At 37.5% G+C, this 25,030-nt stretch overlaps 2 protein-coding genes across 6 annotated transcripts in view; one reads left to right on the top strand and one right to left on the bottom strand.

Annotated features, from left to right (window-relative positions):
- TRIM37 (tripartite motif containing 37) overlaps positions 1–23,448 on the bottom strand; it is an 86,465-nt gene extending 63,017 nt beyond the window's left edge. For 3 of the 5 annotated variants that reach the window (XR_005121916.2, XM_037493383.2, XM_037493384.2), the window contains exons 1-8: positions 21,495–21,610; positions 21,303–21,404; positions 16,048–16,088; positions 13,902–14,018; positions 10,849–10,936; positions 8,464–8,586; positions 6,635–6,758; positions 2,150–2,217 (exon numbers count right to left, since the gene is read on the bottom strand). Coding sequence is in view for 3 of the 5 variants with exons in the window: in XM_037493383.2 (XP_037349280.1) it covers positions 2,150–2,217; positions 6,635–6,758; positions 8,464–8,586; positions 10,849–10,936; positions 13,902–14,018; positions 16,048–16,088; positions 21,303–21,404; positions 21,495–21,581 (750 nt within the window). In the remaining 2 variants the exon portion in view is untranslated. Of the gene's footprint in view, positions 1–2,149; positions 2,218–6,634; positions 6,759–8,463; positions 8,587–10,848; positions 10,937–13,901; positions 14,019–16,047; positions 16,089–21,302; positions 21,405–21,494; positions 21,611–23,005 lie in introns of those variants that run through there. The other 2 variants (XR_005121917.2, XM_037493386.1) reach the window with 1 other exon arrangement.
- Positions 23,449–23,647: 199 nt separating this feature from the next.
- Positions 23,648–25,030, top strand: part of PRR11 (proline rich 11) — a 44,290-nt gene continuing 42,907 nt past the window's right edge. The window contains exon 1 of the mRNA XM_037491982.2: positions 23,648–23,835. The gene's annotated coding sequence lies outside the window, so the exon portion shown is untranslated. The remainder of the gene's footprint in view (positions 23,836–25,030) is intronic.

The raw sequence follows: 25,030 nt of genomic DNA, 5'->3' as shown, positions 1-25,030 counted from the left end.
AAAAGGGCATAGTAACTTCAGAAAAGTTGGCAGTTATAAAAGCTTAGCTGTGTATCTATTTGATCTAGCCATTATCTTTGATGGGACCAAGAAAAAAGAAAATAAATTATCCATACATAAATCTGGACATGCATATTCGCTGCAGCTTTATTTCTAACTTAAAAAGTAAGAAGTAATCCAGGGCCTCCCCGGTGGCGCAGCAGTTGAGCACTGGGTTGCGAAGCTGCCCGCAGCCTCTGCAGCACCTGTTCGATCCCCTGCCGCCAGGGAGGGTCCCACATGGCGCGCAGACCTCTCCTGCCACCTGCTGCTCCCCTCAGCAGTGTACTTTGGTCCTTCTGCCTGCTCTGCTCCCTGCTCTGGCTCTGGTGAATTCTCTCACCCTCCCACACTTCTGACTGTACCCAGTGCTTGCATAAATTAAAAAAAAAAAAAAAAAAAAAAGAAGTAATCCAAATGACTATAAACAGCTAAATAAAATAAAAAAAGAGTATGGTGACCTCCCCGGTGGTGCAGCGGTTAAGCGCTGGGTTGAGCGCTGGGTTGCGAAGCTGCCTGCAGCCTCTGCAGCACTGGTTCAATCCCCGGCCGCTAGGCAAGGGTCCCACATGTCGCACAGACCTCTCCTGCCACACCCACTGCTCCCCTCAGCAATGTATTTCATCCATCTGCCTGTTCTGTTCCCCGCTTTGGTGAATTCTCTCACCCTACCGCGCTTCTGACTGTACCCAGTGCTTGTATAAATAAAAAAAATCTTTAAAAAAAAAAAAAAGAAAAAGATTGGTATAAATATGCAATGGAATTAATTCTCAGTAATTAAAAAGAGAACTACAGATGTATGAATGAATCACAAAAATTCTGCCAAGTGAATGAAGTCAGACATAAGTATGACCCCATTTATAAAAAATTCTAGAAAATGCAAACTTATTTGTAAATGACACAAAGCAGCAAGGGGACTGCCTGGAGAGGGAAATGTTGAAAAAAGCAAAAGGAGTTTACAGACAAAGAAATTTGAGGGATAATGTATATGGTTGCTTTGTTGACCATGATGATTTCACAGTTTATTGTATTACATGATGGTTTAATGTATGGTTTAAAAAGTAAACTAAGAGCCGAAGCCATGAGAATCAGGAAACATGGGTTCAACTGAAAAATGAAGTGAAGGTAATCCCCAGGATATTAAGAGAACAATCTCAAGGTATAGTTGTATAACAGCCATGAAGAGGAATTCAAGAATTCCAAAAATCAAATTGAAGACAGATGTATTTATCAAATACTTATGTGATACTATAAACAAATACTTGTTTATTTAATATATGTCATCCCCAACCACCTAAAATATAATTTCTAAGATATAAATTCAAATTTCTAAAATATAATTTCTTTTTTTTTTTTAAAGATTTATTTATTTATTTATACAAGCACTGGGTACAGACAGAAGTGCGGGAGGGTGAGAGGATTCACCAGAGCCAGAGCAGGGAACAGAATAGGCAGACTGATGAAAAACACTGCTGAGGGGAGCAGTGGGCGTGGCAGGAGAGGTCTGTCGCGCCATGTGGGACCCTCGCCGGTGGCTGGGGATTGAACCGGAGCTGCAGAGGCGGGCAGCCCAGCACTCAACTGCTGCACCACGAGGGGAGGCCCTAAAATATAATTTCTAAAATATAAATTCTATGAAAACAGACTTTTTGCCATTTGTCCACTACTGTGTTCCAAACATTGAGTACAATGCCTACTATCTATATGGTACTTAATTTCCTCAATAAATGAAAATACTAAACTCTAGCATGAAAATCACTAAGTATAAGAATTGGCAATAACATTTTATCTTTAAAGCCAGATCTAAATCACAGTATCAGAAGAGTGTAATTCTGTATAGATTACAGATTCCTATGGGCTATATTATCCCAGTGAAAATAATCCTATTGCTACAAAACACAGTAAATCATATTGACGTCTATCTAGTTCGTAAACAAGAAAACTTGTGAATAATTAGTCAATTATTACTGCATAAAAATCCTTGTATAGCATGCAGACTTCTACATCTTTTGATCTCATATAAACAATCTGCAAAAAAAAAAAAAAACTTTTAAAGCGTGTGGGCAAAAAAAGATAAATCTTTATTTCATTACATTTAATATTTCATCACCTGGTGCTCCACCTCCTGAAGTAAGGATTCCAACAGCTCTGTTTCTTGTGTTAGAGAGGTCTTCTGACCTATTTTAAAAGAGCAAAAAATACCAAAAGATGAGCTCACTATTTATTTAAGAATGAAATTAATTTTCACCAAACATGTTCAATAACAAGGTATCAATTTTAAGTAACCAATATCAGTACAGCTACCCTAGGGGGGAAAAAAAACTTCAAGAGCTATAAGAGGTTGCATCTGATACTGATAGCTTTGACAAGACTAATGAGTTTTAGACAAAATGCAATTTAGGTCTGTTAAATTATTTAAGAAATGTACAATGACATTATATGTTGTAATGAAAATAGTGCTATTGATTTTTCCAAATGGAACATAAGATCTAGAAAGGTAATTTTTCATTAAATTATTCTAAAATAACTGTGGCTTAAAAAGAGGAATGTAGTAAGTGGGCCAGGTATTGATGTTAAATGTCAGCAAAACCTATCTCTCTGAACATAAGAAAGACCTATTAAAAAAAGAATGCCCAGGCCTCCCCGATGATACAACAGGTTGAGCACAGCGCTGTGAAGCTGTCCGCAGCCTCTGCAGCACGGGTTCGATTCCTGATCGGCCAAGGAGATACCCACATGGCATAGCAGACCTCTCTTGTAGCGCCCGCTGCTCCCCTCAACAGTGTATTTCAGTCCGTCTGCCTGTTCTGCTCCCTGCTCTGTCTCTGGTGAATCCTCTCACCCTCCCGTGCCTCTAGTCTGCACCCCAGTTCTTGTATAAAAACAAACAAATCTTTAAAAAAGAAAAGGAAGTATGCCTACAGAGAAAAAGTCTCAAGAACCTGGAAATTCACAAAGGATTAAAAATTATTAGGGGCCTCCCTGGTGGCATAGGGGTTAAGCCGCAGCACTATCACACTATCATCACTGTGGCCTGAGTTCAATTCCCAGCCAGGGAGCTAATTCACACATGGCGCAGCAGACCTCTCCTGTTTCTCCCACTGCTCCCCTTATCGGTGTATTTCAGTAGATACACCTGTTCTGCTCCCCCTCTGTCTCTGTGAATCCTCTTACCCCCTGCACCTCTGGCCTACACCCCAGTTCTTCTATGCATAGATAAACAAATCTTAAAAAAAATTATTAAAAGGCCTTCCTGGTAGCGCAAGGGGTTAAGCACCGCACTATGAAGCAATCCACAGCCTCTGCAGTACAAGTTCGATCCCCGGCCAGCCAGGGAGAAACCCACATGGCACAGACCTCTCCTATCTCACCCTCTGCTCCCCTCAGCAGTGTATTTCAGTCAGTCTGCCTGTTCTTTTCCCCACTGTCTCTGGTGAGTCCTCTCACCCCTCGCATCTCTGGCCTGTACCTCAGTTCTTGTATGCATAAATAAATAAATCTTTAAAAAAAAATTATTGAAGAAAATAGTATAGAATTGGAAGGAAAAAAACTGCTTAACAAGGTGATTTTTTTTTTTTTTAAAGAAAACTCCAGGTAGACATTCTTTCCAAATGAGACTATCAGCTTTGAAAATCACAAAGTCTAAAGAACTGGAAACATATGATATGAAGTTACCAGAAATTACATCAATTTGGAACAACATTACTTAATACAGGAACATTTAATAGGTGATATTTTTATTTTTTAAAACCAAAATCAGAAGCTCTTGATTCTAAAAGAAACATGGGATTCAAAACAAATTATTAGCTAAAAACAAACAAATCAAAGATAATTTATACTATTACCACATTCCACAGCTGTAATGAAAGACATTACTATTATTCAACTTGAAAATGAATGGTAAAAATTATAGTTTGAATAAAAGTCCAAAGTTCATAATACTAAGTACACCTCGTGAGCCTATCCTACATGAAATCTTTACCTACATGGTATTATGACTAGCAAAATCAAGGCCTATGGATGTCTTTTAATTGCTCCACTGTGTGGATGAAATGCATATTCAATGTAACAGGATAATTTTTTCAGACCATTTTGCTGCTGGGTCTATGAACAATAACTAAGGTTCAGATAAAATAGGTTCACTAAATAAAAATGATTTTATTCAGTATAATTTGAATCTTATTTAAAAGAAGCTAGAAATGAAATGAATAAAATAATATTTTGTTGTTGTTTTTTATTTAATATATTTTATATAATTCTTACATCAGTTTTCATTTTTGCACAATGTATGCATTTTCATTTTGGTTATATTCCCCATACAATTCCACCCCCCCTTATTTTGACCCTAATCCCTCCTTTGCTCCACTCTCCTCCTCCCCTCATAGTGTGTCTCTGGTTTATAATTGCTTGTTGATTTTGATTTTTTTCTTTATTATAATTAGTCTTTTTCCTGGTCCCTTATTTAGGTTTTCTAAATTCCTGCTATGAGTGAGACCATCCGCTATTTTTCTTTTTCTTTCTGGCTTATTTCGCTGAGCATGATCCCTTCCAGCTCTATCCATGTTGGGGCAAACTGCATGAGTTTATCTTTTTTGATTGCTGAGTAATATTCCATTGTGTATGTATACCACATCTTCTTGATCCAGTCATCTATTTTTGGGCATTTGGGTTGTTTCCATAGCTTAGGTATAGCAAATAGTGCTGCTATAAACATAGAGGTGCAGGTGCCCTTTTGAACTAATGTTTCTGTGTCCTTTGGGTAAATACCTAGGAGTGAAATTACTGGATCATATGTAAGCTCAATCTTTAGTAGGTTGAGGAATTTCCACATCTTTACAGACACATCACCCAAAGCAGTGATAGTGAAGGCAAAGATAAACAGCTGAGACTACATAAAATTAAAGAGCTTCTACACAGCAAAAGAGACAATAACCAAAACAAAGAGAAATCCCACTGACTGGGAAAAAATTTTGCACACAACACTAATGATAAAGGACTAATCACAAAAATCTACAAAGAGCTGCTGAGATTCAACAAAAACAAAGAAAATAATCCACTCAAAAAATGGGCAGAAGAGCTAAAAAGTAACTTCTCCAAAGAGGAAATGCAAATGGCCAACAGGCATATGAAAAAATGTTCAACATCAAAACTACAATGAGATACCATCTCACATCAGTGTGAATGGCACATATTAAAAAAACTAGCAACAGGGCCTCCCCGGTGGTGCAGCGGTTGAGCGCTGGGTTGCGAAGCTGCCCGCGGCCTCTGCAGCGCCGGTTCGATCCCCGGCTGCTCCCCGGCCTCTGGAGGAGGGTCCCACATGGTGCGCAGACCTCTCCTGCCACCCGCTGCTCCCCTCAGCAGTGTGCTTCGGTCCTTCTGCCTGCTCTGCTCCCTGCTCTGGCTCTGGTGAATTCTCTCCCGCGCTTCTGACTGTACCCAGTACATGTATAAACAAAACAAACAAACAAATAAATAAATAAAACATGCCTCTATAAAAAAAAAAAAAAAAAAAACTAGCAACAAAAAATGTTGGCGAGGATGTGGAGAAAAAGGAACTCTCCTGCACTGTTGGTGGGAGTGCAAAATGGTCGAACCACTATAAAATAGTATTTTGAATGACTTAAGACAATCAATAAAGAAAGCATAGAAAATTCACACCTTATTAAAACAATATGCATTTCATGCTGGACTATGATGAAAACTGCGAAGTTCTGATTCAGCAAACACTAATGTATTATGTATTAAAAGTATAGTTTAAGCTCAAAGATCACCAAATAAGCATTTTAGCTCGATCTTTTAGCAATGACCCTTATTTTATGCTCAGTATTAGACTGCACTATCAAAACAGAATGAGAAAATTTTTTTTTTTAAAGATTTATTTATTTATGCAAGCACTGGGTACAGCCAGAAGCGCGGAAGGGTGAGAGAATTCACCAGAGCCAGAGCGGGGAGCAGAGCAGGCAGAAGGACCGAAGCACACCGCTGAGGGGAGCAGCAGGCGGCAGGAGAGGTCTGCGCGCCATGTGGGACCCTCCTCCGGTGGCCAGGGAGCAGCCAGGGATCGAACCGGCGCCGCAGAGGCTGCGGGCAGCTTCGTAACCCAGAGCTCAACCGCTGCGCCACCGGGGAGGCCCAAAATGAGAAATTTTTAAGGAACTAAAAAGGTGTACAACAAAAATAATCAAGAGATTTGAAATGAAAGCTACTAGAAATCAAAAAACAAGACCTTAAATCTCTAAGATAAAGCCGAAAAACTTGTAATATTTACAAATCCTAGTTCTTCACCTTCAGTGAAGGAGAACTGAAAAGATATGAGTAGTAAGAACTAGGAATAGAAACGGGGAAGAAAGCTACCTAACAATGAAATCCATTGGCCATTAAGATAACTCGCCCAGATGGCCACGAAAATTTTCACTCTAATCATTTCTAAATACAAGTCAGACATATGTCCAGATTATTAAAAAACAGAGTTGCCTAAAATCTCAAGATTTCTTCTTGCCCTGTAACAATTCACCATCCTTCATTCTTCAAAGACTGACCCTCAGGAGCCTTAAAGCACCACATACCCCACTAGCATAAGACAAACACTCACCCATCAGTGTTATAAGCTTATTCTTCAGTTGTGTATCTAACCGTGCAATCATCATTTCTACAGCATTCCTAATTTCTCGAACACGTTCATCTTTTGCATTTCTTACAGCTTCTACATTTCTTTCCTAGAACATTAATGGGTAAAAAAAATATATAATTGAAGATTTTTTTTAACAGTAAGGCAATAATACCTTTTAATTTTTCACATATTTTAGGTAAATTGATCTGGAAAATTGTGCACTGAAATGAATCAGGAAAATTCTTAAAGATAGATAAAGCATAATCATATGCTATTTTAACCATTGAACGAAAGACATATTCATTACAAAAATCAGTTTAGAAAACACGTACTCAAAGCTCCAATTACATCTGATAGGAAACTACTATTCAAAACCAAAGAAATACACTAAAGCCAGTTCACTTATCTCAAAACCTAATTACAAATAAATTTTAAAACATTATGTACTCTAGTTCATGAAGTTTTGGTTTTTTTGTAAGTTCTCCAAAAATTGCAACGTACATATAGATTTTGCAATGGCATATGACCAAAAATAAAGAGCACCTGTCCTATATGTACAATTTTTATAAATACATGCAGTGAGCTACAGAAACTATTAGATAAATGTATGTTATTTTAAGTCATATTTGTGGCAATTTATTATACAATAATAGAAAACTAATACACTGCACCTGTCACATAAATTTTATTTACACAAATGCTCCCCTGTTAACCAAAGACTTGCTAAAGGTAGTAAGTATATTTTTCCCATCCTGGTTTCACCATAATTTACCAAATCCCTTGTGTAGATACTTAATAATTTGTTTAATAGTGACTGATGTTTAATATTCTGAAAACTAAAAGTTTAACAATATTCTATCTGACTTTTATGATACCTTTCCATAATATTGCTCTGAAATTTCAAGTCATAATGTGTCTTGGCAAAATCAATAATGCAGTTTTAGTCTTCTAAATATATATACACATACATACAAGCAATGAGAATCTTAACCTAGAACAACCTCCCCTAATGATCAAATTATAATATTGCCAAGAGAAAATAAGGGGAAAAAGTGGATAGAAGAAAGCTAATTAGAAGCCACCCAACCTGCTTATATTCCTAAATGACTGCATAGGTAGCATAACTGCCATTCAAAAACACTACTTCCTATATAAAGAATGTTATAAATGATGGTTTGGATCTTGATGCCTAAAGGGGTAAAATAAAGACATCTGTTCTTATTTTAAGAATGTTCCACAAACTTCTAATATCTATTATTCTGCAACTTTAAACAAAATAAATTCTAAAAGTATACTGAATTGTCTCAAGTTTCTCACATTTTCCCATACAAATTCTACAAATGATAAACAGCTCGCAGAGCTGGTTGATCCACATAGTATCTGATTGGTAGTTTTCAATATTACTAGATTTTTGTTGAGCTGTAAATTCACTGAGCTGGTAGAAAAACTCCCAAAAGCTGGGATCCCAAAGAATGAATAACTAACTTTAATGACTTTGAAAGTCAATACGAATTCTGTTTAGGAGTACATTACTGATGTAACAAATAGCTTATTTAATTTATTGATTCTCTAATTCTGCAGGAGAAGAACCAATCTCTGGCTGTAACTGCTTCCCTACATACAGCCCAGGGGTTTTGGATGGAAATTGCTCAGCTAGTTGGAAGTTGTTGAAACTGGACTATTATTAAATCTAATCAAACTTTTTTGAAATCAGATTTTGATTTCAACATCTGATTTATATTAAACATACATATTACAGAATATAAATATGGAATATAAAAGGGATAATGATTTTTCAGTAACAGTCTTACCACTTCTTGAACTAAGCTGATCAGTTCCATGAGACGTCGACGCAGTTTGGCTACTTCTTCATTCACTTTAGTAACATGCTGTTCATAAATTTCTGCCAAAGGTTTAAAGGTATGTCCACCATGCTATTTATAGTAATAAGAATAGTTTTAGAACATTTTCATATATCTCACTTGCATATGCATTCTTTTGTTGACACTAATAAACTGGTAAGTATGCCCAAATGAATTTTGTTTTTGGTTGCCTTTATTTTGTTAAAGTAGGACCAAGCTAGCTTAACATCATTTGCCCATACTTGAAGTCCTTAAAGATTGTAGATAAAATTGCTTTAGCTTATATTTATCTACACTTATTAGAAAAATTTTAAAATCCTTAACCATAGCTCAAACCATATAACACAAACTTATTTGTCACTCTCTTCTCTTGATCAGCACTAGTCTTCTTCCATGTACTCAAACTTCTTCTCACCAGGCCTTTGCAAAAGTAATGCCATATTCAAAAATATTTCTTCATTCTCCCTCCCCCAACTCTCCACCTCTTAATGCTTATTATTCCTTTGGTTTACAGGATAGGTTCAGTAGTTAGCTATTCTTATTAGCACTATATACTGACTCTTAAAGTCAATTACAGAATTAACTGATCATCACCAAATCCCAATCTGTAGCACAACTGAAAAATCAGAAGGACAACTGAGGGAAAGGCCTAGGGTATTCTATTAGCAAAAGCACGAGACCATTTCTCATGCCACAAAGATTAATCGTGGAGATAAAAGGTCCACAGAAATTAGTCTTGCAAATCCAGTTATACTCAAAGGACAGTTTTTTGGCATTAACAGCCTAAAACCAAATTTCTATCCAATTTTAGTATTGTCAATTATAAATGTCTTGATTGGTATATAGAACTAAAATTTCTACTACAAAAAACTTTCAATAATAGATAAGCTCTTATTAGAATCTTATTAGAGCCTTGTCCAACCAATGCTCCAATCACGATCTCTGACAAAAAAGATGTGAATTTTTTACAAGTCCACTTCAAATATGGAATAGTTTCTATTACTCTTACAAAACCTGTTTAGGTACTACATTGTAGAAATCTAAATTTTTCAATGTAACACATTAATATTCAAATTCTAATAGAAAGATCTCTAAATTGAACAGTATTAAAAGAACTTGTGGGCTTCCCTGATGGCACAACGGGTTAAGACAAAACCTATGAGGCTGTCCGCAGCCTCTGCTGCATGAGTTCTATCCCCCGGCTAGTAAGGGAGCAACCTCCATGGCGCAGCAGACCTCTCCAGACTCGCCTGCTGCTCCCCTCAGCTGTGTACCTCGGTCAGTCTGCCTGTTCTGTTCCCCACTCTGTCTCTGGTGACTCCTCTCACCCCCTTCCCCGCACCTCTGGCCTGTACCCCACCTCTTGTATGCAGAAATAAATAAATCTTAAAAAAAAAAAAAAAAAAAAAAAAAAAAAAAGATCTTGTCTGCCATTATCTCCCTAAAACATGGGACTGGTGCCCCCAAAATGATCAATTCTCACTGCTAACCAGCAACTATAGATTTTCTGCCCACTTCTGCTCCCACTGACATACCTTACTCATCAAGTCTATTGTGTTTAGTCTCAAACCTATTTATGCTAATTGTACTTATAAGTGTAAGTATATAATTTAATATTAAATAAGCAATAGAACATGACTATTTCTAGGAAACTGTTTCTAGGGAAACTAACTTGAATGCTTTAGACTTGATAAAGACAGGTTACTCTGGGCCTCCCTGGTAGTGCAGGGCTTAAAGACAGTGCTATCAAACTACTGTCAGCCAATACAGCACGAGTTCGATCTCCAGCTGGCCAGGGAGCAACCCACATGGCGCAACAGACTTCTCCTGTCTCGACTGCTGCTCCCCTCAGCAGTGTATTTCAGTATACCTACCTGTTCTGCTCCCCACTCTCTCTGGTGAATCCTCTCACCACCCGCACCTCTGGCTTACACCCCAGTTCTTGTATGCATAAATAAATAAATCTTAAAAAAAAATAGGTTACTCTAAAAAAGGTACATTTGAATTAGCTTGAGAAAAGAAAATAAAGTAAAATAAGCTAGATATTTGCATTCATATTTTTTATAAGTGTCTAAAATTATTTTTCCACTATAAAGAAACTAAAACCGGATATCATGGTCAGAACATTAGATCAACTGGTCTTTAATTAAAGAAAAAAGTCTGACCTTACATCAAAACATTTGCAAATGAATATACATTTTACAGGTTAATTAAAATGTTTATGTAATGGTTGTACATCACACCTCAGAACTTCTCAAAAAAGTTCTTCTGGAATCAAGCAAGCATTTCAATCTGTTCTAGTATCTGAAAATATGTTGAATTTGTTCAGCTCACCATTCCTCCCCAAAGTGCACACTGATGGCAGATACACTTCTTACAAGTCCAGCAAAATACACTAAGTTTTTCATGGTGATTTTCACATCTGATATTGTGAAAAGAAAACACAGTTATAAATTTTTTAAAAAATTAATATTGGAACTAATTACCTCAACAAAGTCCCAAGTTTGAACAGCCAAGTGAGTCAATTTTAAATAATTTATCTCGGGAAACACAATATAAAGCATATTTCTCAGCTTATACAAATTAAACCTAAGAGTTGTACATGCACAAAAATTTCTTCAAGTAGTTTTCATTACTCTATAAAGTTTTTATAATCACATATAAAACGCAGGCAAGTTTCTAAATAAGGCACAAGTAAAATAATTCCTAGTATCACTATAGATTATAAATTAACCCACTATTACATTCTGGGGAAATTAAATTATGTGTCTGTATCTTACATGAACACATATGCATGCACACTTTTTTAAGAACTGGTCAAGTGAATAAATGCATAATGTAATACCAGAGCCTCGCGAGAAAATAACTCAATTTTTAAAAGGTTTTCCTCAAACTGTATATCCAGATGCAAAAGAATGAAGTGGCTATGAATTGAATTGTGAGGAGCCCACTGTTCCCTCTCCCCCATATATTGAAGTCCTAATATAACTGTCTTTGTATACAGAACCTATAAGGAAATAACAAAGGATAAATAAAGTCATGAGGATGGAACCCTAACCTAATAAGACTGGTGCTCTTATAAGAAGGAAAACCAGTGTGTGCACACAGAGACAAGGCCATGTGAGGACACAGTAAAAAGGCACTGTATCCAAGTCAAGAAGCGAGGCCACATCAGAAAGCACCCTGATAACACTTTATCCTTAGACTTAGAGCCCTCAGACTTCTATTGCTTATGCCACTAAATCTATGGTATTCTGTTATAGCAGCCCTTGCAAACAAATGCCTTCAGGTTACATCATATATAAAAATTAACTGAAAATGGATTAAAGACCTAAATATAATACCTAAAACTATAATACCCTTAGGAAAAAAATAGGGAAAAAACTTCATGATACTGGATTTGGCAATGATTTCTGGATATGACTATAAAAGCATAGGCTACGAAAGTGAAAATAAATTGGGCTATATCCAAATTAAGAACTTTATACATCAAAGGACAGAATATAGAGTGAAAATTGACAATCTATGTAATGGAAGAAAATACTAGCAAATCATATATCTGGTAAGAAGTTAATATCCCAAATTATATATAAAGAATTCCTACAGCTCAACCAAAATAAAACATAGTCAAAATGGGCAAAGGACTTAAACGGACATTTCTTCAAGATATATAAATGGCCAAAAAGTAAGGCTATCATCAAAACAACAGAAAATAAGTATTGGCAAGAATGTTGAGGAATTAGGGCCCTGGTATACTATTGGTAGGAATATAATATGATACAGTTGCTATGGGTAACAGTATGTGGGGGGGTTCCTCAAAATATTAAAAAAGAAAAAGAATTACCATACAATCCATTTCTCGGTATATATTAAAAAAAAAAAATAGAAAACAAAGTCTAGAAGAATGAACACCTAACTTCACAGCAATATGCACAAAAAGCCAAAAAGTAGAAGTAAACCCAATGTCCACCACGAAAAACAAGATGTGATATGGACATATGCTAGAAGGGAATTCTGATACTTGCTAACACACGGATAAAAATTGAGGACATTATGCAGCGTAGACAAGCAATCACGAAAAGACAAAAAATACTCTATGATTGCACTTATATGAGTAGCTAGAGTAGTTAAACTCTAGAAACAGGAGGAAGAATGGCAGCTGCCAAAGGCTGGTGGGAGAAGAAATGGGAGTCACTATTTAACAGACAGAGGGCTTCTGTCTGTTGCAAGAAAAAGTTCTGGAGATTGAGATTACAACAATACAAATATACTTAGCACTACTGAACTATACAGTTTCAAAGCTGTTGAGATAGTAAAATTTATATTATTTATATTTTACTGCAATTTAAAAAATGTTTTTAAAGTTTCCCCTTACCTATAAAGTTAGGTTGCATTTTTATAAAAGCTTTGCTTTGATGAAGCACTGAGCTAAGAAAACATATAAGTAGATGTACATTTTCTATTTCTCATTCATTAGTAATCTTGTATCAAACAGGAAATTAAGAAACAGCATGTTAGTTACGATCTGGAAGCTCATTTAGCATGACTAATAATACAAAACTTTATCACAATTCTTAATTGGTAGGATATCTGAACCTACACCAATCTCTGGGGGGAAAGGGCAATAGAGATCAAAAGGCAAGTAAGAAATTAGCAGACTAGAAAGTGTTAAAGTTCCACTCTCTGTATAAGAGGTACAAATAAAAGAAAGTAATCAAGAGCTAGAAGGGTCTTCACAAATAGTGAAAAATAAGTGCTCGCTTATGAAACTAAAAGAAAACTTTAAACATTTCATTAAAATAACATGGCTGGGCCTTCCCTGGTGGTGCAGCGGTTGAGCGCTGGGCTGCGAAGCTGCCCGCAGCCTCTGTAGCGCCAGTTCGATCCCTGGCTGCTGGAGAGGGTCCCATATGGCCCACAAACCTCTCCTGCTGTGCCCGCTGCTCCCCTCAGCAGTGTATTTCATCGGTCTGCCTGTTCTGTTCCCCACTCTGGTTCTGGTGGGGAACACCCTCCCGCGCTTCTGACTGTACCCAGTGCTTGTATAAATAAATAAATAAATCTTTAAAAAAAATAAAAAACAACATGGTTGGGCCTCCCTGGCAGCACAAGGGGTTAAAACACCGCACTATGAAGCAATCCACAGCCTCGGCAGCACGAGTTCAATCCCCAGCCGGCAAGGGAGCAACCCACATGGTGCAGCAGACCTCTCCTGTCTCACCTGCTGCTCCTCTCAGCAGTGTATTTCAGTCAGTCTGCCTGTTCTCTTTCCCACTCTGTCTCTGGTGAATCCTCTCACCCCCCTCTCACATGCATATATAAATAAATCTTTAAAAATAAAATGGCAAAGGCTATAAAATACTTGAACAAAGAAACTAAGAACATACTTGTCCTTTTCATTTTCTTCATGTTTGGAAAGACTGCAGAGTTGAAGAGTATCAAGCTGCTGTGTTACTTCTTCCGCCCAACGACAATTTACTAATTCTCGTAACTGGAGTGGAGCACTAGGGAAAAATACACACACATATTGTGATTTTGGAATTAGAGATTATTTTCTAAAACAAAGACATTCCAAAGGTAAACAGGTAAGGTGATGGATATATTAGTTATCCTGATGGGGGGAATCCTTTCACAATGTATATCAAACCATCATGTTGTACATTTTAAGTATTTCATAATTGTACTTGTCATTTACACTTCAAAAATTGGGATGGGTTGAGAAATTACCAATGAAGAAAAAAATGAACACATTCCTCAAAATAGAGATCACAATCATATTGACAGCATATTACTACTAAAATATTAACAGATACAGCAATTCTATTTCTGTGAATATATTCAAAAGGAAATTAAAACTATATTGAGACAGCTGCACCCTCATGCTAATAGCATTACTTATAATAGCCAACACATGGAAACAATCTTAGTATCTATCCATCAACAGATAAATGGATAAGGAGCAGACAAATGGAATACCCAGGCATAAAAAAGAAATCTGTAATGCAACAACATGGATGTACATGCTAAGTAAAATAAGTCAGAAAGAGAAAGACAAACACAAACACTGTATGAGCTCATTTATATGTGAATCTAAAAATAAAAAAAAATTTTGAATGTTTGTAAACAGAAAAATTGATCAGATATGTAATAACCAGGGATGGGGGTAGGGACAGGGTAACTAGATGAAGGTGGTCAAATGGTACAAAGTAAGTATACTAGGGATGTAATGCACAACATGACGACTATTGTTAATACTGCTATATGGTACACGGAAGAGTTATCAAAAGGGCAGATCCTGAGTTCTAATCACAAGGAAAAAAAATTTTTGTTTTTTTGTTATCTATATGAGATGGGTATGCTAACTAAACTTAGTAAGATATTCACTACACAATATATGTAAGTCAAATCATTATGCTATACACCTTTAAAAAAATAACAGGCAAAATGTTCTCCAACTTATTTTTTAATATATCAGTTACCAAAAAAAATTTGATGATTCAGTTACAGATTTAATTAATGATAGTTACTAGCCACGTGGCTAAACCAAAATTCAAATTAATAAAACTTTACTACACAGTCACACCAGACATATTTCAAGTGCTTAACTGACATAGATAAGTAGTGGCTACAGATATGTTACATATAAAATTTCTATCACTATATTAAGTCTTATGTGACAGTGTTGGTCTTCTTACAAGTTAATATGAAAAAAGTGAGCAAAATGAAGAAAAAGGGCAAAAGACAAGCAAGCAATGTATAAAGAAAATATAAATGGCTTAAAAAGTTTCAAAAGGTGATCAATTTCAATGTTTTAGTCAATGTATAACATGAAAAACAAGATACCATCTTCCACCTAACCAAATGACAAAAAATATACACCGATAATATCTACTATTGGCAACAATGACAGAAAAAAAGTACTTTCCTATCTGTCATTAGAAACAAAATGGCAAAAACCTTTCCTTCAATGCATCTGGCATCATTACTTGAAATAACCAAAAATGGAAAAATCTAAATGTATTTTAGTATAGGCATAAATCAATCAAGGTATAGCCATAGAGTAGATTATTATTCATACATTGTTTTTAGAGTTTAATGTTTAAAAAAAACTGTTTAATATTAAAACACAATATGTCACTTATGTTTTAAGAAAAAAAACCTTGCAAGTATGTATTTATCAGTATACACACAGAAAAATGTCTAGAAGAATAGATAATGAATCCAACCATTTCTTTTGAAAGTATTATTTCATGAAAATATTGGGTAGGGATTATCAAAATCAGAAGTTTTTTTATTCTGTATTTCTCTATACTGTCAGTTTTTAAATCAGAAACTTTTTATTATAAAAAGTTGTTACACTTTTTCTGAAAAAGGCCAACAATGTAATGTATTCCACATAATTCTGAGTCAGATAAATGCATCTGTATTTCTACTGGATTCACCAAAAATATGGCAGACTGAAGAAAGAACTTTATGAGTACTAGGTTTGACTATGTGACCAAATTCACAAAAAAATCATAACAAGACACTTACCGGCAATGAGGACATTGAGCTCTCTGCTCTGTCAGCCAGCGCTAAAGAACCAAAAAAATTAGATTTTGATTGTATTAGTACCATTACTTTAATTTGTACATATTAAATACTTATATACCAAGTTTAATGAGTTTAACTCTCTGGTGTCTGCATTAATTATAGATATTTATAAAAATAGTAGGCAATCTACTTTCTCTCTCATTATCTTTGTGTCAGGGACAAACTTTCAAAGGGACAGAACTCATCCCAAAATAGTTAAGAAGCTATTCGCTCATTGGGAAGAAAGAGAGAGAGAGAGAGCCTCGAACTATCTGAATCACACAGGAAAGATGTGCATATTCTTCACAAAAATGGTAATGATACTGTCCCCCCACTCCTCCCCTAAAATAAACAAGTGATGATTTACTTCTAATCAACCTACCATAAAATTCTCAAGTATGTTTAAGGTACTACTACTTTCCTTTTAGAAAAGCAAACCAAATTTTAAGAATATACATTATGGGCATATGAATTAGTCTTGAAACATCAATAAACAACACAGCAAAATGTTTTTCATGTCTTAAGAGTTCCACAGCTCGGGCCTCCCCGATGGCGCAGCGGTTGAGCGCTGGGTTGCGAAGCTGCCCGTGGCCTCTGCGGCGCCGGTTCGATCCCCGGCTGCTCCCGGCCACCGGAGGAGGGTCCCACATGGCGTGCAGACCTCTCCTGCCGCCCGCTGCTCCCCTCAGCGGTGTGCTTCGGTCCTTCTGCCTACTCTGCTCCCCGCTCTGGCTCTGGTGAATTCTCTCACCCTCCCGCGCTTCTGACTGTACCCAGTGCATGTATAAACAAAAAAAAAAAACAAACAAACAAATAAATAAATAAAAACATGCCTCAATTAAAAAAAAAAAAAAAAAAGAGTTCCACAGCTCTGTAATGTTAGCATATACATAACTTGGTCTCATAATTGTAAAAGGTTTATGAAACTCAAATTTTATTAACTTATTTTATAGTTACTACTGGGTAACAATTATATACAAAAGAGAGATTAAGATATTATGAATACCTTCTCAAAAACAATGGCTCTATGACTAAATGTATAATCTGGCAAATAGGTTCACAGCTAAAAAACTACAATCCTATACCAAATAAATGCACTACTTCATTTCTGTTATCTCTTTCTACTTGTATAAAAGAACATGAGGGCCTCCCCGGTGGCGCAGCGGTTGAGCGCTGGGTTGCGAAGCTGCCCGCAGCCTCTGCAGCGCCAGTTCGATCCCCGGCTGCTCCCCAGCCACCGGAGGAGGGTCCCACATGGCGCGCAGACCTCTCCTGCTGCCTGCTGCTCCCCTCAGCAGTGTACTTCGGTCCTTCTGCCTGCTCTGCTCCCCGCTCTGGCTCTGGTGAATTCTCTCACCCTCCCACGCTTCTGACTGTACCCAGTGCTTGTATAAATAAATAAATAAATCTTTAAAAAAAAAAAAAAAGAACATGAACTTTTACCTAGAGTCAAATAACTCAGATAAAATTACCAAGAAAACCTTAAAGGTCAATAAAAGATTAAAGATAATAGAGAAAAAGGCAATTCATAGCAAGGAAAAAAGAATTAGAAGAAAAAGTAAATATAGAGGGAAAGAATTCCTTCATTCTTTTTTTTTCCTTCTCTCCCTACACCCCCACTCCTTCCTCCATTCTTAATAACCTGGAACACTGTATCTTTGGTCCCTCAGCAAAAGCAAGAATTGGGTCAGTTTTCTTCCCCTGAAACAAAGCCCTGATAAAATCACAGCTACCCTCTAGAACTGAAGTCACCCTAGGGTAGCCTGTAAAGTTAATAAGCCTTTAACATGGTTTTTCTTTCTATCCAATATTTATTCTTCAACTGGGCTATTCATAGTTTTTCTTTAGATTTCAGTTTATATGTCACTTCCTCCCTAAAGCTTCCCTTACTCTCTATAGACTATTTTAGATACCACTGCCATGCTCTACTACAGTAACCTTATCTCCCTCTTCATTGTACTTATAACACAAGTAATAAGTTGACTTATTTGTTGGTCTCCCTCCTATTCTGCCCTGCTGGCCTATAAACTTTATACAACTTGGGGCCATGATAGAGAATGACCAATTCATATTTTTTTAATATGCCCTTCCCTCTGGGTCAAAATAAGTTATTTCATGTACTATATACCACTCTTGGCTTCATATTTGTTTATACAGACCTTCCTTCCATGTCCTGTCCCGTAGTAATGTACACTGATTATATCCACTAATCTTTCCTGCTTATCCCAAACTAGTATCGTTCCCTTCTCTTAGTACTTCTGCATTCTAACAGAATATTTCTTGTGTTCCAAGATAAATATAGCTAATTTAAAGCCAGCATACTATATTAATGCACAACTAAGACTAAAGGAATATCTTTATAGCAATGCAATTTAAGAATTTACCTCCTTTATTAAATTGTAAGAATCACAAGTTATAAATAGTATGAAGGCCTTGAATTTGATTCTTAGATATGGCTCTTACTGATAACATGATACTGGAGAAGTAAGTTTGCTCAAGTTGCCTCATATGCAACAAGAGAATCAATATAAATACCAACTTTGCAAAATCGTACTAGAGAAATCTTCAATCAAAAAACTAGCAAACCCAATTAAAGTGCATACTTAAAAGATTAAACAGCATGACCAAATGAGATTTAGTTCTGGAATGCAAATTCAGCTCAACATGCAAAAATTGTTCAATGTAACACATCACATTAATAAAACAAAGGGGCAAAAAAAGCACAAGATCATATCAACGGATACAGAACAGATGTGATAAAATCCAGTATCTCTTCATGATAGAAGCACTCAAATAGAAATACAAGGGACACATCCAAAATAAAAAACCCACAACAAACATCATATTCACAAAAAAATAAAAAAAAGGATGCCTACTTTTCACCACTTCTTTTCAACATAATACTAGATATTCTAGCTAGAGAAATTAGCAGGAAAAAGTATGCAAATTAAAACAAGTGAAATTGATAGGTGCTAGGGATGGGGAGGAGATCAAGTGAGACACTAAGCTAGTATAGTAGGAAATCTGCACACATATATTGCTTATGGCCTCTCTGCTCTGAGTTAAATTTCCAGCCTCAGGACACTGGGACCAGCCTGAGGTCAGGAGGGAGATCTGGAGGTGTGGGAGCCAGTGCTATCTGAAGACCAGCCTCAGCACACTGGGATGAGCCTGAGGCGTTAAGGAGCTCTGGGGATGAACATCACAATCTCCTGGCAGCAGTGAAGGCCTGCTTACTACTGAACTCTCTTTGTTCAACTCATGATAAAAAGGCAGCTGGAAATTAAATGTTAAGATTGTTTCTTTAGGGTGTTAACCTCCCCCCCTTCCAGATTGCCAGCTGTCTGATTAAAGTGCACCTTAAAGATTCAATTCCTGTCTACTTAATGGGCATTCAGTGGTGACAGGCAGTCCGAACCCCGGTCTTCTGGTTACAAAATTATTCCTTTATAGAAAACACACACAAACAATTAAATCTAAAAAATTCACCAAATTTGCAGGCTATAAAATCAACACACAAAAACACCTGCATTTATGGACAGTGGCAACCAAGAATCCCAAGAGAAAATAAACATTTACAATAGCATCAAGGAGTAAAATGCCTAGGAATAAACTTAACCCAGTAGTTGAAAGATTTGTACATGAAAAAATATAAAACACTGGTGAAAAAAATTTAAAAAACACCAAATAAAGGAAAAAAATACCCCATGTTCCTGAACTAGAAGATTTAATATTGTTAGGATAGTAAAACTACCCAAAGCAATATAGAAAAATCAATGCAATTCCTACAAAATCTCAGTGGTGCTTTTTAAATAAGTAGAAAAACGACTCTAAACTTCAAGTCCCAAATAGCATAACCACCTTGGGGTGTGGGGGAATGTACACCTAAAACTAACACTAAATCTTAGAATTCTTAGAAATGGAAAGAAAAGAGGTTACTAGGGGTTGGGGAAAAGTATAATGGAGAGAAGTAATGAAAGTAGATATCCTTGTATTTTTCCTGATCTTAAGGGGAAAATGTTAAGGTACTACTACGTATCTATGAAAGATGTAGTAAATGAGAATAGCTACAACTTTAAGAGTAAATATACTAAGTGGAGGATTCACTGAATCTGTGAATGTGGAAACTGCATTCAGAAAAAAAAAACTGTTACCAGTGGAAAGGCAACAGAAAGCCATGGGTTAATGCACTGGCATGTGAGTGAGCCCAAGTCTGGTCTGTCAGCAACTAGTAGATTATTTTGGACAAGTGTAACCACAGGTATGGATCTTTGATTTATTCAAAGATACAAGTATCTGGATAGTCAGAGATAGTTAAATTCTGGTAACTCTAAACATGAGTAATAAATGTCCATTATTTCTCTATTAGAATGGTAATAGTAATGGAAAGTAGGACAGATATTTAAGTGATGCTATAGGATAATAATTGACTTAAAAATCACTAATGTAAGAGGTTTCAAATTTGAGTGATTTGCAAAACAGAACAAAAAGAGTCAATTTGAGAAAATAATTTGATAATGTGGGCAGGGCAGTTTTCAACTGTGGTCTACAGATGTATTACTGAATCAACACACATAACTAAAATAATTCCTTCTGTTTTAGATTTTGAGTTTCCTCATTATATAAATTATACAAATTTTCAGATGTTCACCTACATTCAAGTTTTAAAGCCAATCGATTATATTCATCTTAAGTTGTCTTATATATATAATTTTATTTTTTGCCTTTAAACCCATTATTAGTTTATTCTTCATCTTAAAGAAGTTTAAACTCTCCTTCCTCTGAGTCTCATAGTACTTTATTAGTGCCTCTTTATGACACTGTACATGCTTGAATATAAACAGAAAATGTCCGAATCATTCTCTGAATTAAGTCCTAGCTCTCTCAAAGCAGGCATTGTCATTTATCTCAATTAGTATCCCTCAACCCCAAACATTATGCAGGCAAGCATATATTAAATGTACAGTGATTTAAGAAAGTAAATACACTAAAATTTCAGTGGGTTTTGTTTTACAGACATTTCATGGTAGTCTTCATCTGATATTTATTCACCTCCATAGTACTAAGCAATCTAGATCGATGATCACCCCATAAAAGAAAATTCATTCAAGACTTTCAAAAGATACAATTCGTAAAACAAAAAAAGATAAAGGAAATGGTTAATTTTTAAACTGTCTTACATATACTAAAGGTATACAAGTAGAGATACAACTTACTCTGATACAGCTGAAACAACAAAGCTTGGAGCAATGAGGACATAGGCGTGCATCCCGTAATTTCTCCATACAAATGAAACATCGGAAAACCTCAGCAATGCTCTGAAAATAATAAAATACGTAAGGTCCACCAGGTTAGCCTACTGAATCAAAAGTAAAAAGCATGCTTAAAATAAGTCATTTGATATTTACATTTATTTGAGGTTGATAACATCTCAATTTAACTATATTCCTTATCAGGACCTGGTAACTCAGAACATGTGGAAAAGGTGTTTCCATTTTTCTTAGCTTCACAATGGTATTCTAAAGAGGATATGAAATGCAAACATAGCTTATGCACAAATATGTTCACAGAAGCTTTAATTACAATAGCAAGAATATGGCTATAACCCATGTGTTCAAAAATTAACTAAAGTACCATAGTTAACATAGATATGATAGCATCACTAAAAATATTCTTCAGTTATTTAATAACAATTATGAGTGAATGAAGAATATAAACTTTTTTACTTTTTCTACAATTCTCCCACAGTGGAATAGATTGCTTTTATACTTCTTAAAAAGTTGTAAAAAAATTACATTCCCCCTAAAAAAAATTATTTTGACTACATATTCCAATGGCAGTGTCTTCTGCGACTAGAAATCAGCTGAAATCAACCAGCTACATACTCCAACCTGACATTCTGTCCCTACTGGTGGTAGTTTCTAAGAAGAAAAAAATTACATAAATTGAAAAAAAGTAATGGCCTTTGCAAGTTTCAGATATATCCACTTTAGAAGTAACTGACAAGAAAACAGACAAAATGAAACATACACTTAAGGATTTTTCAAAATACTCACGTTTTTACTCCATCTCAAGAAAATTAAATTCTCCTACAAGCAAGTTAAAGTTACAATACTTTTATAATACGTCACAAGAGGAATTAAGGAGAAAATTACTGTGGACCCTAATCATGGTTCTGCAAGGCCAGAAAGACTCCTGAGATGTAGACGCTGGAGGGTGACAATTAAGACGACTGGGTAACGGAGCTTCAAGAGAACTGTCCAGTAATATGGTGCCCCTTACTAACAAGTAAGGATCCAGTATCACAAGTCTGACAAAGATTATGTAATTATGTCCAATAATCAATCTTTTTTTCTTTCTAACGTTGCTGGTCTTTACATAAAAATCCTGACCATTGGAAACTACAGTTTAGAGGCGCCTGATACAAAAATAGGTTGTTCTGGAAAACAAGAGTCAAATAGGATAGCAGAGTATATCCTAATTCAACTTAAGGACATTAGCCTGCAAAATGTACTGCTGGGAGGAAATGATTATCCATGAGGAGAGACACTGGGATCCACGCGTGAACTAGAAGAACTTGTGTAGAGTCGCCAGGCAAGTCCCTCTGATGAATTTGCAGTTTTGCTCTGCATAGGATGTAGTTTGCAAAAACCTTATGGGTTTGCACATCAGTGCCAAAACATCCTGAGAAGGCCAGGATACGCACCACCTGGCTGCGGGATGGCCAGAGCACAAGGTACTCGGAGGGCTGCAAGACCAGCACGGCGTCCCTCCCACAGGGCCAGCCCTCTCCACGGCGGCAGCGGCGAGGTGGGGGTTGCTCTACAGGAGAGGACTAGGACAGGACGACCCGAATAAAGAACACTCAAGCGGGTCACCGGGGGAGACCTAACCACCGCCCGCCCCCAACGGCCCTCACCTCCACGCTCTGTTCATCCATTGCCTCCGGCTCTCGACGGGGCCCTCGGCGACCCGCGGAGTCCGTGGTCTGACCTGTTAGGCGCCGGCCCGGGGTCTCCAGGTTAAATCGTCGCCGAGAACAGCCCGGCGCCCACGTCAGGGAGCTGGGACGACCGTCTCTGCGCGCCCCATCGCTCCGGGTTCGGCGCCAGCTACCCCCACTTCGCCATTTTTATTCCGCGCGCCCGCCCTGGGGCGCAGTGGGAAGGCGAGCGGTGGCCGCACTCCTTCCTCACGCTCGGCCGCCGCTGGCCACCGCGCGGGCGCCTCGCCCACGTGACGCAGACGCGCGCCGTGGAACCGCTGGCGAAGCCCGGCGGCGCCGGTTTCTAGCGAAGACGGTGCTGCAGGGAATTCGCAAACACCAACGGTAACCAGGGCAGCTGGAGGCGCGGCCGCGAGGGTCGGCGCCCAGGCGCGCATGCGCGCAGGGCGCGGTGTGAGGGGCGTGGAGCGAGAGGCGGGCCCCTGGTTCGCGCGGTGCGGGGGAGCACACGAGACTTAGCGGCCCGCCGCCGCAGGATTGCGTGACTCCGGCCGCCGGCGAGAGCGGCCCGCGTGGACTTGGCGCTTCGCCCCGCCTCCAGGGGGCGGGGCGCCTTCTCAAACTTGCGCGCGGAGCGGTTTGAGCCACCTGGATTGCTCGTGGAAAACGCGGACTCCGGAGCCACACCCCCAGGTTTTCAGGCTGGGCTTCAAGGGTGGAGAGCGCAGGAAATCCGCGTTTTCAACTCCATTCGGCGATTGGGCTTCTGTTGGTCTGAGAAACCGTAATGCGGACGATTCGTGGTTAGTGGTTTTTTTTTCTCTGGGAGGAAACCGAAATTCAGACTTTTTCAGATTGTGGAATGTAGGGGGGTGTAGTTTCTTATCTTGGTGGTGGGGAGAAGAGACCGTAGACTGTGTAGACCCACACCCCACCCGACCTTGGATTTCTTGGCACTTGAAACAGCTACCGCCATGGGTCTATGGAAGGTACAAGCGGGTGTCAGCTGCTTTCTACAATTTTCTAGTGTAGGAGATGTTTGGAGATTGCAAGAATTAAAGGTGTGAGGTAAATTACAAGTTCATATTTTGAATTTGATTTTTCCTTTCTGGTTTGTTGCGAATAACTTTTACACTTAGCCCAATGTAAAGAGCACAGATAGAAAATCAACAATAATCCGGAAAGAAGTTCTTAAATATCCAGGCATTTGGACTTTTTATAACTAGTGGGTAACATTTTTTTACTACTAAACCGTGGACAAAGATATAATTTAAGGAGAATAATATGTCACTGAAAAATTCTTTCACCGAGAATTACGGTCTTCGAACTACATAGAGGTGATTAATGCACAACACCATTTGTAATAAAATGTCCTTAATTATACGTGTTAATATGGCTCATTCTTAATTTTATATTGTGTAACCCATACTTCAGTTAAAATTATGGAGTATATCACAGTTCAGTAATGAGAAGTGGTCCTTGATCTCAAAAAAACCAGTATAGTAAAGAATAGGACAAGTTACAGTATAAATATTAAAACAGATTTAAAGATATTTTGCAACAGTTAATAGTGAAAAATGAGAAAACATTTACAACCTGTCATTGGTTGCAAGCGGAAAAGAATTTAGTTGACAGGATGCTACACTATTCCCCCAGCTTGGGAAACATGTGGTCTTCATTAAAATTGCTTCAGGAAGGTTTGACCCTGTCCTAGCATCACAACGGCCCAAAATCTCAATTGTCTACTAAACAATCTAGATGCCTATCAATAAAGGAACTAGTAAAAATTACGGTGCACACATATATTGGATTAGTTGTTCTAAAGAATAGCAGGTGTGCGGCATTGATATCCAAAATATAAAATGAAAAAGACAAAGTGCAGCTATAATGTAATGTGGGTATCAAGTAAATTCTTATCAAAACTGTTTTATTTCAGGCCTCAACATTGCCAGCCACTATAGCAATTTGATTCCTAGCCATGGAGCTGACCCACATGGT

Source organism: Talpa occidentalis, unplaced genomic scaffold, assembly GCF_014898055.3.
Source record: "Talpa occidentalis isolate TD23 unplaced genomic scaffold, MPIMG_talOcc4v2.1 talOcc4.7, whole genome shotgun sequence".
Lineage (NCBI taxonomy): Eukaryota > Metazoa > Chordata > Mammalia > Eulipotyphla > Talpidae > Talpa > Talpa occidentalis.
Note: the sequence above shows the minus strand (reverse complement) of the source record. Positions and strands in the feature narration are given on the sequence as shown.